The 13,493-nt window shown below is 39.0% G+C and overlaps 1 protein-coding gene, 1 long non-coding RNA gene and 1 other non-coding gene across 3 annotated transcripts in view; 2 read left to right on the plus strand and 1 right to left on the minus strand.

Annotated features, from left to right (window-relative positions):
- Positions 1-10,181, minus strand: part of LOC130913227 (early estrogen-induced gene 1 protein-like) — a 41,622-nt gene extending 31,441 nt beyond the window's left edge. Inside the window, exons 1-2 of the mRNA XM_057831670.1 lie at positions 10,033-10,181; positions 9,637-9,941 (exon numbers count right to left, since the gene is read on the minus strand). Of these exons, the coding sequence (XP_057687653.1) occupies positions 9,637-9,779 (143 nt within the window). The 5' untranslated portion in view covers positions 9,780-9,941; positions 10,033-10,181. The remainder of the gene's footprint in view (positions 1-9,636; positions 9,942-10,032) is intronic.
- On the plus strand, positions 9,081-13,249 carry LOC130913228 (uncharacterized). The gene is made up of 3 exons (XR_009062733.1): positions 9,081-9,397; positions 9,874-9,985; positions 10,115-13,249. It is a non-coding gene; the product is annotated as an uncharacterized LOC130913228 (long non-coding RNA).
- On the plus strand, positions 10,792-10,863 carry trnae-cuc (transfer RNA glutamic acid (anticodon CUC)). Its single transcript has one exon. It is a non-coding gene; the product is annotated as a tRNA-Glu (tRNA).
- Positions 13,250-13,493: the final 244 nt, after the last annotated feature.

Genomic DNA, 13,493 nt, shown 5'->3' on the forward strand with positions numbered 1-13,493 from the left:
ACACATTCTATTTTTTTATATGAAGTAAGTTTGGATTAACTAATGGCACAATAGAAATCCCCTTTCAGTCTTCTCATTTGTTTAGTTAGCTCTTCCCAGGAAGCATGTGGCCTCTCGGCAGAGCCAGGATGCAATCGTCCAATGTTTGGAGTCCGAAAAACATGACCAAATGTTAATGGCTGTAAATTCTGAACTTAAGAGAAGAAGCTGCCAAAAACCCAAGAGTAAGCATGTGGAAGCTGCTGCAGCTGCGCGCAATTTCACTGAATCCTTTTTTTCCCTCTCCCTTTTGTCTTGTTTTTTTACATCATCACATCTGATTTGGGTTTAAACCGCATATAGCAAACATATCACATGCAAGATTTCCACAGGCGGGACATTAACAAATCAGTGTCTTGTTCCCCAATTGGACAGTCTCACTCACTCACGTCCCAAGTATTCCAGCATGAAAGCCTTTTATACTTGCCCAACTGCTGGAATGCTGAGAAGATATTTCTGAGTCCGGCACAGCTGTTATTAATCACAGCATTGTTCAAGTTGGAAAAAAAAAATCATATCTTTGTTTTCTTGAGGGAAGAATGCACATTTAGGCAATTTTGGTTTTCAGTTGTTTTCCCGCTTGACTCGTTGGCTTGCCAATGACAGCGGGAGGTGTCCAATTTGTTTAAATTGGAGTGAATGGATGTGAATGCTTTTTGTCAATGCCATTGACAGTCTTCTCCAAAACGCAAAATTGCCATTACAAGGTGACACTTAAAAGATGGGAAATCGCTGGTTTACAGCTTTTGCAAACAATGCGAAAAAAAGAAGAAAACAAATATGACTGACACTATATGCATGACGAAAAGTGAAGTATGCACTTATGTTTTTTTTTTTTTTAAACCAAGTGTAAAGCTTATGGTTAGCGGATTAGCAAACATACTGCCGGTGAACATTTCAAAATAAAAGTACGTCATGTTCAACATGTTTAACATGTTTCTACACTAAGAACAGCTTTAAAATGAAGCTCATTATGAAAATCTGATTAGCAAAGAATATTTTGGCTTGAAATTTGTTGACATGTGCACTTTGCAGGATAGGATGACAGTCATTTTTGATCAAATAAACACTTTTGATTGGCTCTAATTGGCAGAGAACAAAAATGGCATTGGTTTCTCACCTATTTCATACTTCGCACTTAAGTAGCTTTCAAATTACTCGCAATGCATTGTGTGTGGTTTTTAAAAAAATATTTATTATTGCTAGTAGAGGTTGACAGAGATTAATCGGCCGGCAAATATACCGGGCCGATATATGGACTTTTTCGCTGATTAACAAAAAAAATAAGCCGATAAAAAAGGATTTTGCTCAGACATCTGTGTGGGCAACTGACTGCCGCTGTCTGACGGTAGGACCCCGGAAGGACCCTGCAGCAGCTTGAAGGCAGGCTGCTACAGGACGCATCAGGTTTGCCTGTTTCGTAAATATTGTAAGATTTTTTTTTGTCTTGAATGAGAGAATATGCAATGTTGCTTTAGCCTTTTAAAATTTTTACCGAGTGATCCTTACACTCTAAATATAACTCATAGCGTTTTAATTGCTTTTCAATATCTACATGCGTTTAAAAAAAAGGATATCGGTCTCAAATATAGTCTTACAAAATTGGCTTTGGATATTGGCAATCGGCTGAATGTTTTTTTTTAGATATCAGTATTGGCATCAGCATTTGAAAATCTCATATCAGTCGACCTCTACTTGCTAGTACGCATATCAATGCTGCCACAAATTTGACTGCCAGTTGCAGCTGACAGTACTTTATTGACACTACTGAGACGGAATGATTACGTCATCAATTCATGCTGGACTTGCAAGCAGCACACCAAGACCACAAGGTCACAATTACGCCATGTGACATGGAGAGGAAGAGGGAGGTGTTACAGTGGAGGGTGGTCCCGTACAAAGACCTGGATTGTCACAAGAATGACATAATGGTAATCTGATTGGATTTGAGAGAACAAGCGAGAGTGAGAGGATTGCAGAATGTGTGGATATGATAACCAAGAAGGGAGTGGGTTAGTTATGCAACATCTAGAAAGATGTGGGGGGATTTCAAGAGGTTTCGCTCGGACAAAAAATGGAAACCTCTTCAGAATTATTAGTACCTTGTTAGCATGTACAGCTAAAATGTAAACACAACAACTTCCGACTTGAAAACCTGCTTTCCAACCAGAATCCCATTTCAAAACCCTACACTGGAACCCTAATCTGAAACTCCAACCCTGCGTGTGTTAAAATGTGTCTCACAACAAGGAAATTGCATGTAAAATGACTGAAGCAGAGTGCCACAGATGTCTTTAGTCTCGTTTCACACTCTTATCAGAAACTTCATAAATCTGTTTGCATCACTCACACTTTACATTTTATTATTTAAATTAGTGATTAAGTTAAGAAAGCTGGAGCTAACCTAACCTCCCTAATGACCTCTTTAGATTGGACTACTACATCAACAAAATATCGAATGTCAAATTATTCAGAAACAACTGTATTTGGATAATTGAGTGATCACTTGGCGACATTGTTTACAAAACAATTGTCCCAAAACTGTTCTTTGAGCTTTAAATAATCTCATTTCTGTAGTCCTCAGTGAAAGCAGACTAATTATCTTTTTAACGAACTGAAATAAGATATTTGCTCTTCTTTAAGATCACTGTTTCAGTCACCTAGCTAGATAGTATTTGTAGTCCAACCTTTTCTGCACTAAAATGTTAAGCGCACAGTAGAACAACCGCAAATAATGATTTATTTTGAGTAGGGATGTCCCGATCGCATATTTTTGCACCCGAGTATATTTTTGTTTCTTTTGGCAGTGCCACTGTATTCCTGGGTTATTTTGTTACTTTTCAGCCCTTAAAAATACATACACACATGCACACATACAGTGCAGGCTTAAAGAGCATACGACACGAGAAAAAAAAGTCTTAAATGGCATTATTATGTGAATTAGAATCATATTTTGAGACGATTCGACTATATACAACAATTTAGCAAAGCGCAGATGACGAGAAATTAGTCTTTTAATCTGCCGGTTAGCCACACCTACCATTATAGGGCTTTAGTGTCCCCAACAAGTGGATGACGTCAGCGGTAGACTGGGCTCATCGGTTTTACTATTCAGCCGATTTAGGGGGAATTATTCAGAACGAGGAAAACGCGACGAAGAGAGCCGCAAAATGTCATTGTTTCAGTCTCTCTACTCCAATATTTTTACAGGATAATCTTTTTATCAAAGTATTTTTCCCCAATAGCTATATAAATGGCTTTAGAAGGACCAGTCAGCCCGTCGAGGGGGAACTATTCACAACGAGGAAAACGCGACGAAGAGAGCGGAAAAATGTCATTGTTTCTGTCTCTTTACTTCAATTTTTTTTACAGGATATTCTTTTTATCCAAGTATTTTCCCCAATTGCTAAATAAATGGCATGGTCATGACAAATAACAGTCTTGTGCTGAATGGAATATGAAATAATAAAAATGCATTTATTCAGGACGACATGGCAAAATTACTCCATAAATGGTCAAAACTGTCGACTTCACCTTTACTGTCGCACCTCCCGAACGATATTTTATGACACCTAATGGTAAATGGTATGTGGTGTTCGGACATATGTCATTTCCCTTCCCTGGCTTCAGAGAATGTAAACAAACCAGAAGGCGTGACAGCTAGCTGACATGTTAACCCGAGTGATGTTTCAAAGTCTTCGAAGCGGAAAATCACACATAACTAGCCAGGATTATTTGACATGACGACCCGGTTGTCGATTGTCTTTGCGGATCGGAAAACCACCCGGCGGAGAGCAATTTACAGTTCGTTCCCCGGAGGAGGGTGGCTGGAGTTGTTGTGCAGCTAACGTGCTGCTAATGAGCATGAGGAGAGCTTTTTACATGCCAATCAATGATCAAACATAAGTATCCTTTATTTAAAGGAAGTTTGAAGTGTTTACTTTGTAATCGCTGTATTCGTATTTGACATAATACAAAACAAGATGTTTAGTCACTTCCTCATAAGTCCAATGGTCCCACAGTAAATATCCACGGTGAATGGGAACCTTTGAAACTCCAAAAAGGCGCATACGCCTCTCCCTCATACAGAATGATTTTTCTGCTGCCGTTTGGCTGGCGTGCTGCGAAAAATAAACGCATTAATCCGCAAAATCAGCTGAATCCTTCGTCCTCATAAACAACAGTGCGCTGTATAGTGAAGAGGACGTCTTCTACCGTACACGTCACAGCGCCCTCCTCCTCAATGCAAGACCGAAGCCGGAAGTCACTCATTTTCATGGCGCGGGATTCAAAAAACTAAATAAATATAGCGATCGCTTCCACACACATCCAAGCGGTCCATATCATTCAGGGGCATAAAATACAGCGTGTATTATGAAATAAACATGCTTTTTCGTGTCACATGCACTTTAAAGTATTGGCACCCCTGCAGTTCTGTCAGATAATGTTCAATTTCTCTCAGAAAATGATTGCAATTACAAATGCTTTGGTAGTAATATCTTCATTTATTTTGCTTGCAATGAAAAACACAAAAGAGAATAAAAAAATAAATAAATCATTATCATTTTACACAAAACTCCAACAATGGGCCAGACAAAAGTTGTGGCACCTATTGAAAAATCATGTGATGCTTCTCTACGTAATTTGTGTCATTAATAGCACCTGTTACTTACCTGTGGCACATAACAGGTGGTGGCAATAACTAAATCACACTTGAAGCCAGTTAAAATGGATTAAAGTTGACTCAACCTCTGTCCTGTGTTCTTGTGTGTACCACATTGAGCATGGAGAAAAGAAAGAAGACCAAAGAACTGTCTGAGGACTTGAGAAGCAAAATTGTGATGACGTATGGGCAATCTCAAGGCTACAAGTCCATCTCCAAAGACCTGAATGTTCCTGTGCCTACTGTGCGCAGTGTCATCAATAAGTGTAAAGCCCATGGCACTATGGCTAACCTCCCTAGATGTGGACGGAAAAGAAAAATTGACGAGAGATTTCAACGAAAGACTGTGCGGATGGTGGATAAACAACCTCGACTAACATCCAAACACGTTCAAGCTGTCCTGCAGTCCGAGGGTACAACAGTATCAACCCGTACGATCCTTCGGCGTCTGAATGAAAAGGGACTCTATAGTAGGATACCCAGAAGACCCCACTTCTGGCCCAGAGACATAAAAAAAAGCCAGGCTGGAGTTTGCCAAAACTTACCTGAGAAAGCCAAAAACATTTTGGAAGAATGTTCTCTGGTCAGATGAGACAAAAGTAGAGCTTTTTGGGAAAAGACATCAACAGAAGAGTTTACAGGGAAAAAATTGTGGCCTTCAAAGAAAAGAACAAGGTCCCCACAGTCAAACATGGCAAAGGTTCCCTGATGTTTTAGGGTTGCTTTGCAAACTCTGGCACTGGACTGCTTAACCATGTGCATGGCATTATGACGTCTGAAGACTACCAACAAATTTTGCAGCATAATGTAGGGCCCAGTGTGAGAAAGCTGGGTTTCCTTCAAAGGTCATGGGTCTTTCAGCAGGACAATGACCCAAAACACACTTCAAAAAGCACTAGAAAATGGTTTGAGAGAAAGCACTGGAGATTTCTAAAGTGGGCAGCAATGAGTCCAGACCCGAATCTCATAGAATACCTGTGGAGAGATCTGAAAATGACAGTTTGGAGAAGCCACCGTTCAAATCTCAGAGACCTGGAGCATTTGGCCAAAGAAGAATGATCTAAAATTCCAGCAGCGTTTTGAAGAAACTCATTGATGGATACCGGAAGCTGTTCTCCGCAGTTACCAAGTGTTAAGATGAGGCCAATATTTTTGTCCAACCCATTTTTAAAGTTTTGTGTAAAATGATAATGATTTAATTTTGTTCATTCTCTTTGTGTTTTTTCATTGCAAGCAAAATAAATAGATTACTCCCAAAGCATTTGTAATTGCAAACATTTTCTGGGAGAAATTGAGCATTATCTGACAGAACTGCAAGGGTGGAAATACTTTTGGCCAGCACTGTAAGTATAGGTTAGCTTCTATACAGCAGGACTTATTGACAAAGTCGTTCATATAGCTTTCTTTAAACACACATATACTGCATATAAAAAGGTATAGATGTAAAATACTTACTGCGTCACACAATAGATGCAATGACTGCAATTATAACCACAAGGTGCCAGTAACGTACTGTAAAATGTCAACTGGCTCTTAACACTGGGGACTCTAGCCAACACAATAAGTTTCTTTTAAATTAAAAACTTGATCCTATTAAACCCCATTCCAATCCTCTGAAAAATGGCCCATTTCTGATCACGTCATCAGATCGGAGACATCCCTGAATTACACAAGCCAATTCGCATACTAATCTCAAAAATAATTGGTGATTAGTTGACTCTGGTCTAAATGATCATTTGTGGCACCCGTACTTTGTTTGAAACCATTCTATCTGAGGCTGCAACAACTAATCGATTAAATCGATTTATAAATTAGTTGCCAACTAATTTGATTATCAATTTTTGCCGGCAGCTATGAGCAATCCCGTATGGGTCCTTGTTTGTGTGCCATGTAAGGCTGCACGTGTGCCAGTGTTTAGAGTGAGAGAGAGAAAGAGAGGTCACTGTTGCAACTGCTGGGTTGCTGAATCAATAATATTAAGAGGTGCCGCGAGTTGGATTGTCTTGTGTGTTGTTAGATGCAGTGTGCTCCGTCAGAGGTGAGGAAATAAAGCCAATTGTATTGTTTGTATTCTTTATTGATGAGACGTTACTACTCAGCACTGTGCGCTAAGCTAGTTAGCGTCACGATTATGCTAATAAGTGTCCAAGTGTTGTTTGTATTGTGTTTTAGAGAAGCAAAATAGCACTTGAGTTATTGTTAGATCGTAAAGTTGTCTCAATTCTTTTATATAAAGAAACCACACACATAAACACATGAATATAACAGCTTAGCGTCTCATTTCAAACAAACTCAAACTGTAAATTGTCATACAAGAGAGTGTGCTTTGAAACTGCATTTGGATTGCATTTATAAACAACTGTTCGATAAAGAAAAAAGGATTCATTACAGTCTTCCTCCTCTTTATTTGATTTTGTTGTTTAGCTTGTTTAAAGAAAATAAAGGAGTCATTGACACAATTTATACCGGCGCTTTGCCTACAAGGAAAAAATGTCAATCAGCAGCACTTTTTGAACAGGACTTTCGTCTGATTTGTGTACTGAAAATTTATTTTCATGTTTTACCCTCAGAGCTTTGATTAGAAACTTTAACAAGTTTTAAGTACTTAAAACAGTACAGTTGTAGACAACAGTGCGGCTAAGTCAGGAAGCTGTAACATAATATCATCTTTGAAGGACAGTCACCCATTTTGTCTTTATTGCTACGTACAACATACCTAAAACAACTTCAGGTTTGATTGTGAAGGTAATTAAAAAAAGTGACATTAGTCCCATTAATCGTATAATTAGTCGTCCGATTAATCGATTATAAAAATAATCGTTAGTTGCAGCCCTACTTCTATAAAATCCCAAACAAGGTTTGAACATTTTACTTAACACACTAATTTAAGGTGAAACCGATGGGAAACCCTGACATGAAACCCTAATTATGGATTGGGTCTCTAAACTTGGTCTGAAGCCCTACTAGTCTTAGAAAATTAATTTGTACTCCAAACCCCAATTCAAAACCCTTTCAGAACTGATAATTTCCTTTAAATACTCCGATTTGAAGCCCTACTTTGAAATCCAAATTGTGTCTATGTCACCTATACTTCAATTCTGGAAACTAATTTTGAAATAACTTGGCTGCCCGCTTCTCTTCTCTTATAACACGGATTAAAATTAGAGCTGCAACTAACGATTGTTTTCATAATTGATTATCGGACGATTAATTAAAAGATTAATCTGATAAATGTCACTTCTTTCAATTACCTTCACAATTTACCTTGAAGTGGTTTTCGGCATGTTGTAAGTAGCAATGAGGTAGAGCTGAAACGAATACTCGAGCAACTCGAGTAACTCGAGTTTAAAAACTGATCCGAGTACTTTTATTCGCCTTGAGGAATCCTTTAATTTTGCCAGCTCTAAGCATCACGCTTTGCCCGAACTACTTCTAATGCGGCATAACGCGCTGACATCACGTGCGTATAGGAAGAAGTAATAATACCTGACTGCAGCCGACAGCTGCTACAAACTATTCCAACGTTGCTAAAAACTACGCCCACACGATGCTACCGTGGTAGCAGGTAGCGTCTGATGCCTCTCATTGATATCACATTTATATAGAACAAGATGCGAAATGACACACTTGGCTGCATTCGTAAACAGCAGTAGACTTCTCAGCTAATAAATATTCTCTAAACGTTACCGTCCCTTGCTCACGTAACGTTAGCCCTGCGGAGGGCTAGGTTTCTATTAATTATGACTACTGTTGATGCGTGGCTAATGTGTCTTACATACAGGCTTTATTTAATCTGTAAAAACATAGCGCTGTAGAGCGATGAAGGTGTAAAATAAAAACATAATAAAGCTAACTGTCAATTTTAGCTCAGTAGTCTTTGCTGGATAAAACACCAAGTAGCACTGGTCCCCAATGTGCTCCAATATAGCTGGTATAATACATTTATTTTGAACACTGTAAAAACTCAAAATCCTATCAGGACTAACTAACAGGACTAACTTAAAATTTAACTAGAACTTAAAAATAGCTTGACACAAATGGAGCAAGCGGAAGATGATGGATGGATGGAATTTTCAGTCGAATACTTAATTCCTAAAATATTCGATAGCTGCAGCCCTACAATGAAGACAAAATGGATGACTATTTCCTTCAACTGTATCAATTATCAAACTCGTTGGCAACTAATTTATTAATTGATTAGTTGTTGCAGCTTGGCAAAAATGTTGTTTTCCAAAGTAAAAGCAGATTGTTGTTCATGTCCTACTTTGATTTAACAAAAATAGAACAGAAGAAGAAATCTGATATTTACAACTGAGAAGTTATATATATGTTATAGTTTTAAGAACTTAGACACATTTTTCGGTGAATAAGTTCCTAAACGATTACTCATTTAGTTGTTGCACCTCTAATTAACATATTACAAAATTCAACAAGCATGTCAAAAAATCAGCAAACAATATGGCCAAATTTCATCATTTCACCCAGTTGTAAAGTTAACCAAATACTGAAGGATTGCAAAACACGTTTAATATTCAGCCTATAATTTGCATTGTTTGTCATCAGCAACAAAATTACATTTTCTTTGAAATAATCAACTATTTGGGTGCTACTGACAAAGCTAGACGTCAAATCCATTTGAACTGCGAGGGCAACAACAGTGATGGACATCTAAGAAGGACGACAGGAACGACTAAGGTATGACGGGGCAGCATGCGAGCAACATTTTAACTCATTTTCTGCCACTGGCGGTGAAACAGTCTTATCAATTTTGACTGAGAGAGGATGTCAGCCATCATTTGATCATAATAAATCTAATTGGTTAATGTTTTTCGTCCAAATATGGATATATCAATATAAAAGTCCACACCAACCCATCAACTGCAGCATCTCTATAAAGTCAATTAATCATAGCTATGATTAGTGTTAAAAGTCACCTGGAGGAGGAAGCGACGAAGTCTCCGTCCAGCAGACGAACTTTACAGAAGAGAACCCCATTTACGAAAGGCACCGCGCTCAGTTCCTCCAGCGTCAGATGCGTTTGGAACTTGAATTTCTTCTTCTTAGCGAAGAACGCCATTCTTCCACCACACTCTTTCGACCTTTCAGTCGCCTAACCCCCCCTGCCCCTAAAACAACAATAAAGAGCTCTTAATGACAGCGTTTTATTCCAGGTTTGGCCGAAAAAATGCCAACTCCTCGTCCTTCATCGTCTTCTCCGGCGACGAGTCAATGCAGAAATCTGAAAACACACCCAAAGACTTGTCAAAGTCGACATTTTGTGAGGTGAAGGTGACAAAAAAAGCGTAAAAAAGTGACGCTATAAGTCCCACCTGGAGACATTTCTGCTCCCGGTGACGGTTCTCCTAAACAAATGCTACAAAACAACCATTTTTTTCTTCTCTCTTCGAACAGGATTAATCCAGCCAGCGGGAGGTAAGCAACAAGCCAACTCATCATAGCGAGTACTGCCAGTAAACACCTTTCAAAAGAAAAGAACCTTGGTAATAAAGACTATAAAGTAAGTAATAAACTTGCGTTGATTTAAATCAAACTGTTAATGAAATGAATACAAAAAATTCTAAAAGCATTTATATAGATTTTTTTTAATGTGAAAAAAAAAATGATGCCTTCTATGCGTAGTCTTTTATTTCTGCCGAGGTCACATAACTTCCGCTCATTAACGTGGTAACACTTGCTACCTTGATTTAAAAAAAAATCCCATTGACTGACAGTCAAATCAGAGCACGGCCTGAAATACGGTAAAACATCGTCATCTACTGGCCGAGCCCAGCGTGTGCTCTTTTTAAAGAGCCACGACGAAAGCAAAACATAAAACGTAAAAAAAAAAAAAAAAAAAAAAACATAAAACGTATTTTATCACCTGTGAAATTTGATCAGTATTCGTCATTTTAAATTATAAAACCTGACTGAAACCAACTTAAAATGATAGCCCTTGTTTGGATACCCAACTTTTTAAAAAATGGCCTTTTTCTGAAATGCTACATAACTATGTTGACAACATAAACGAAATTGCGTTGGCGTTTTGTTTTCAGTCAATATAAGCCACAGTTTTGATTATGGGTGCTCAATCCCTGGTGGTCTAGTGGCTAGGATTCGGCGCTCTCACCGCCGCGGCCCGGGTTCGATTCCCGGTCAGGGAATATGAGTTTTTCTTGTCGCTCACATTGGTCATTTCAGAAAATGTACTACAATCAATCTTTTTCTTGTCGCTCACATTGGTCATTTCAGAAAATGTACTACAATCAATCTTAGTCATACATAACGTTATTAAACATTTAGGCAAGGGAAATTGTATTTGTATAACACACTTTAACGGAAGTAATTTATGGGGCATGTAGTCTCCGGATTACGAACAAATTCAGTTCTTACTCTAGCGAGGTAACTCGAATTTCCGCGTAACTCATAATTAAACCTTTAAATACCCCCAAAAAAACCCCAAATCTCAAAACAACTATCCAAAAACATGTATTATACATCACTGTACCGTCCTCGCCAAGACGTTGGAGCTAAGTCCAAGCTGGAAAGCAAGCTAAGCTCCGAAATGGCAATGTCAGACGTCCGTCCAGGGCGGTGTCGAGTTGCTACTCCTCTGTGTTGAGAGGAGCCAATTGAGGTGGCTCGGGCATCTCGTTCGGAGGCTTCCTGGACAGTGTTGTCACAAATAATTTAAAATAGTAATTTAATTACTGATTACGCCTCAAAAAAGTAATCTAGTTACTTTACTGATTACTTTATTATCAAAGTAACTAAGTAACTTTAAAAGTTACTTACCAGCTACTTTTTACCAATTTTTCTCCCTTTTCCGCCTCAACATAAGAATGAAAAGAGAAAAATGTCATCGCATGGAATTGACTTTCCGATAATTGAATTTAAAGGGGAACAGGGCCGGCCCAGCCTATATGCAGACTATGCAGCTGCTTAGGGCCCCTGACCACTGGGGGGCCCCCAATTTGGCAATTGTTTAATTTATATTCTATTTTGTTTACTACAGTTTGCTTTATTTGACTTTTGTCAGTTTTGATACTTGATTACAAGCTTAAAAAAATAAAAGTTCTTCCTTAACTTCTTTCCTCTTTTAGAAAAAGGTTTGGCGCTATCTACTGTAAGTACTGACAATCATTTGGGGTGAGAAGTTTGAAGAATGCAGTGCAACAAAATCTGATTAATATACAAAATATGGACGTATGGATTGGATTGCATGTATGGGTTTCACAGTACACTGTGATGAAATGGTGGGCCGAAAATATGGGCCCCTTGGCATTATTTTGCCTAGGGCCCCCAAATGGCCTGGGCCGGCCCTGAAGGGGAAGATCAGAATTTTTCACATAAGGCTTAATCTTCGAGTTAGTGGAGGTTTAGTTAGTCAATGGAGTTGATTTCAACCACCATTGACTCGCGCTAGTTTAGCCACTCCGGAGCCCGAAACTAACAAATAAATGACAAACTGCATAGAATTTTTTAAAATGAACTCCACCAACAAATTTAACCCCGCTAACTCGAAGATTAAGCCTAATGTCAAAAATTCAACATTTCAGGTTAGGGTTGACAGTATATCAGCCAATGTAAAACAATGCAAATTGACTACCCAATAATCAACAACACACAAATGAATTGCACAGTGCAATAAACACAAAAGGTGGGGGCGGGTGTGGCTGCGCTCGCACAACTCGGAAGTACACCATACACACACCCGGACAATTTGGCCAACAAATGTGGCGGCAACTAGGCGCTTTACACTCAATTGGACTTACAACATATACCAAAGATGCTAAACGAACACGTCACCTCACTGCATAAATGTGCAACATGAATATGATGCAAACAATGGTTGCCAACTTGGAGCGTTGACTGCCCGTCGTTGCAACGGCAAAGCTATGAAACGGCCGCGCATGTTGGTTGTCCAACCTATCGCTGATACCCTTCAGAATGAAGGAAAAATACACACTTTTATTTATGGATGTATACAGATCAACATTCCCTCACACATCTCAACACTCACTTCGAATGTGCACACATGCTGGCAGCCTAGCCCACGCCTTTCTTTGTTCAAAAACACTTAGCGCGTGTGACTCGAGACCAAAACAGGAAGTAGCTGTCAGCGGTTACCATGGAAACAAACACCTACCGGGAACCTTTTCGAGCTTTTCTGTTCAAAATGCTCTTCGTACATGACTACTAGTGGTGTCAACAATAATCGATACATCCCAATGCGAGGCATGGACGATTCGAGTCGATGCGGGCAACAAGCCGAATCGATTCAGCGCATTTTAAAATATATAAGTACGTTCAAAAATCTTCCCTGCGCAATTCCGGTGATGCAACGGATTTGGTTTCCCCATTTGTATTATTATTCTCATGTTTAATTTTTTTACACACCGCATAACTCAAGTTTCCCACCAACCTCGTAGAAGCCAAAATGTCTCCAGATGTCTGCTTTCAATGTCTTAGTGCATCAATAATCTTTCTCGCTCCCTCTTTCTCCGCTTCAGCCATTATTATGTTATGTCCTATCGCTTAGAGGTTAGATCTTGTGCCCGAACCCGATTAACATTTTAGGCCCGACCTGACCCGAAATGTTAAGCATTCACGTTCGGGTCGGGTCGGGTCGGGCCACCGGGCCGGACTAATAAATTATAAAAAAATTTTTTTAAATGGGATAAAACCGAGAGCAGGCTCTCTGTATTGTGCATTTGCTTGTGCACGCACAAGAACGCCGTGGTCCGCGTATATTTTTTTTTATATTAAACTTTCCCAGCGTTATTTCGTTGTG

The sequence above is a fragment of the Corythoichthys intestinalis genome, chromosome 3 (genome assembly GCF_030265065.1).
Source record: "Corythoichthys intestinalis isolate RoL2023-P3 chromosome 3, ASM3026506v1, whole genome shotgun sequence".
NCBI classification, from domain to species: domain Eukaryota; kingdom Metazoa; phylum Chordata; class Actinopteri; order Syngnathiformes; family Syngnathidae; genus Corythoichthys; species Corythoichthys intestinalis.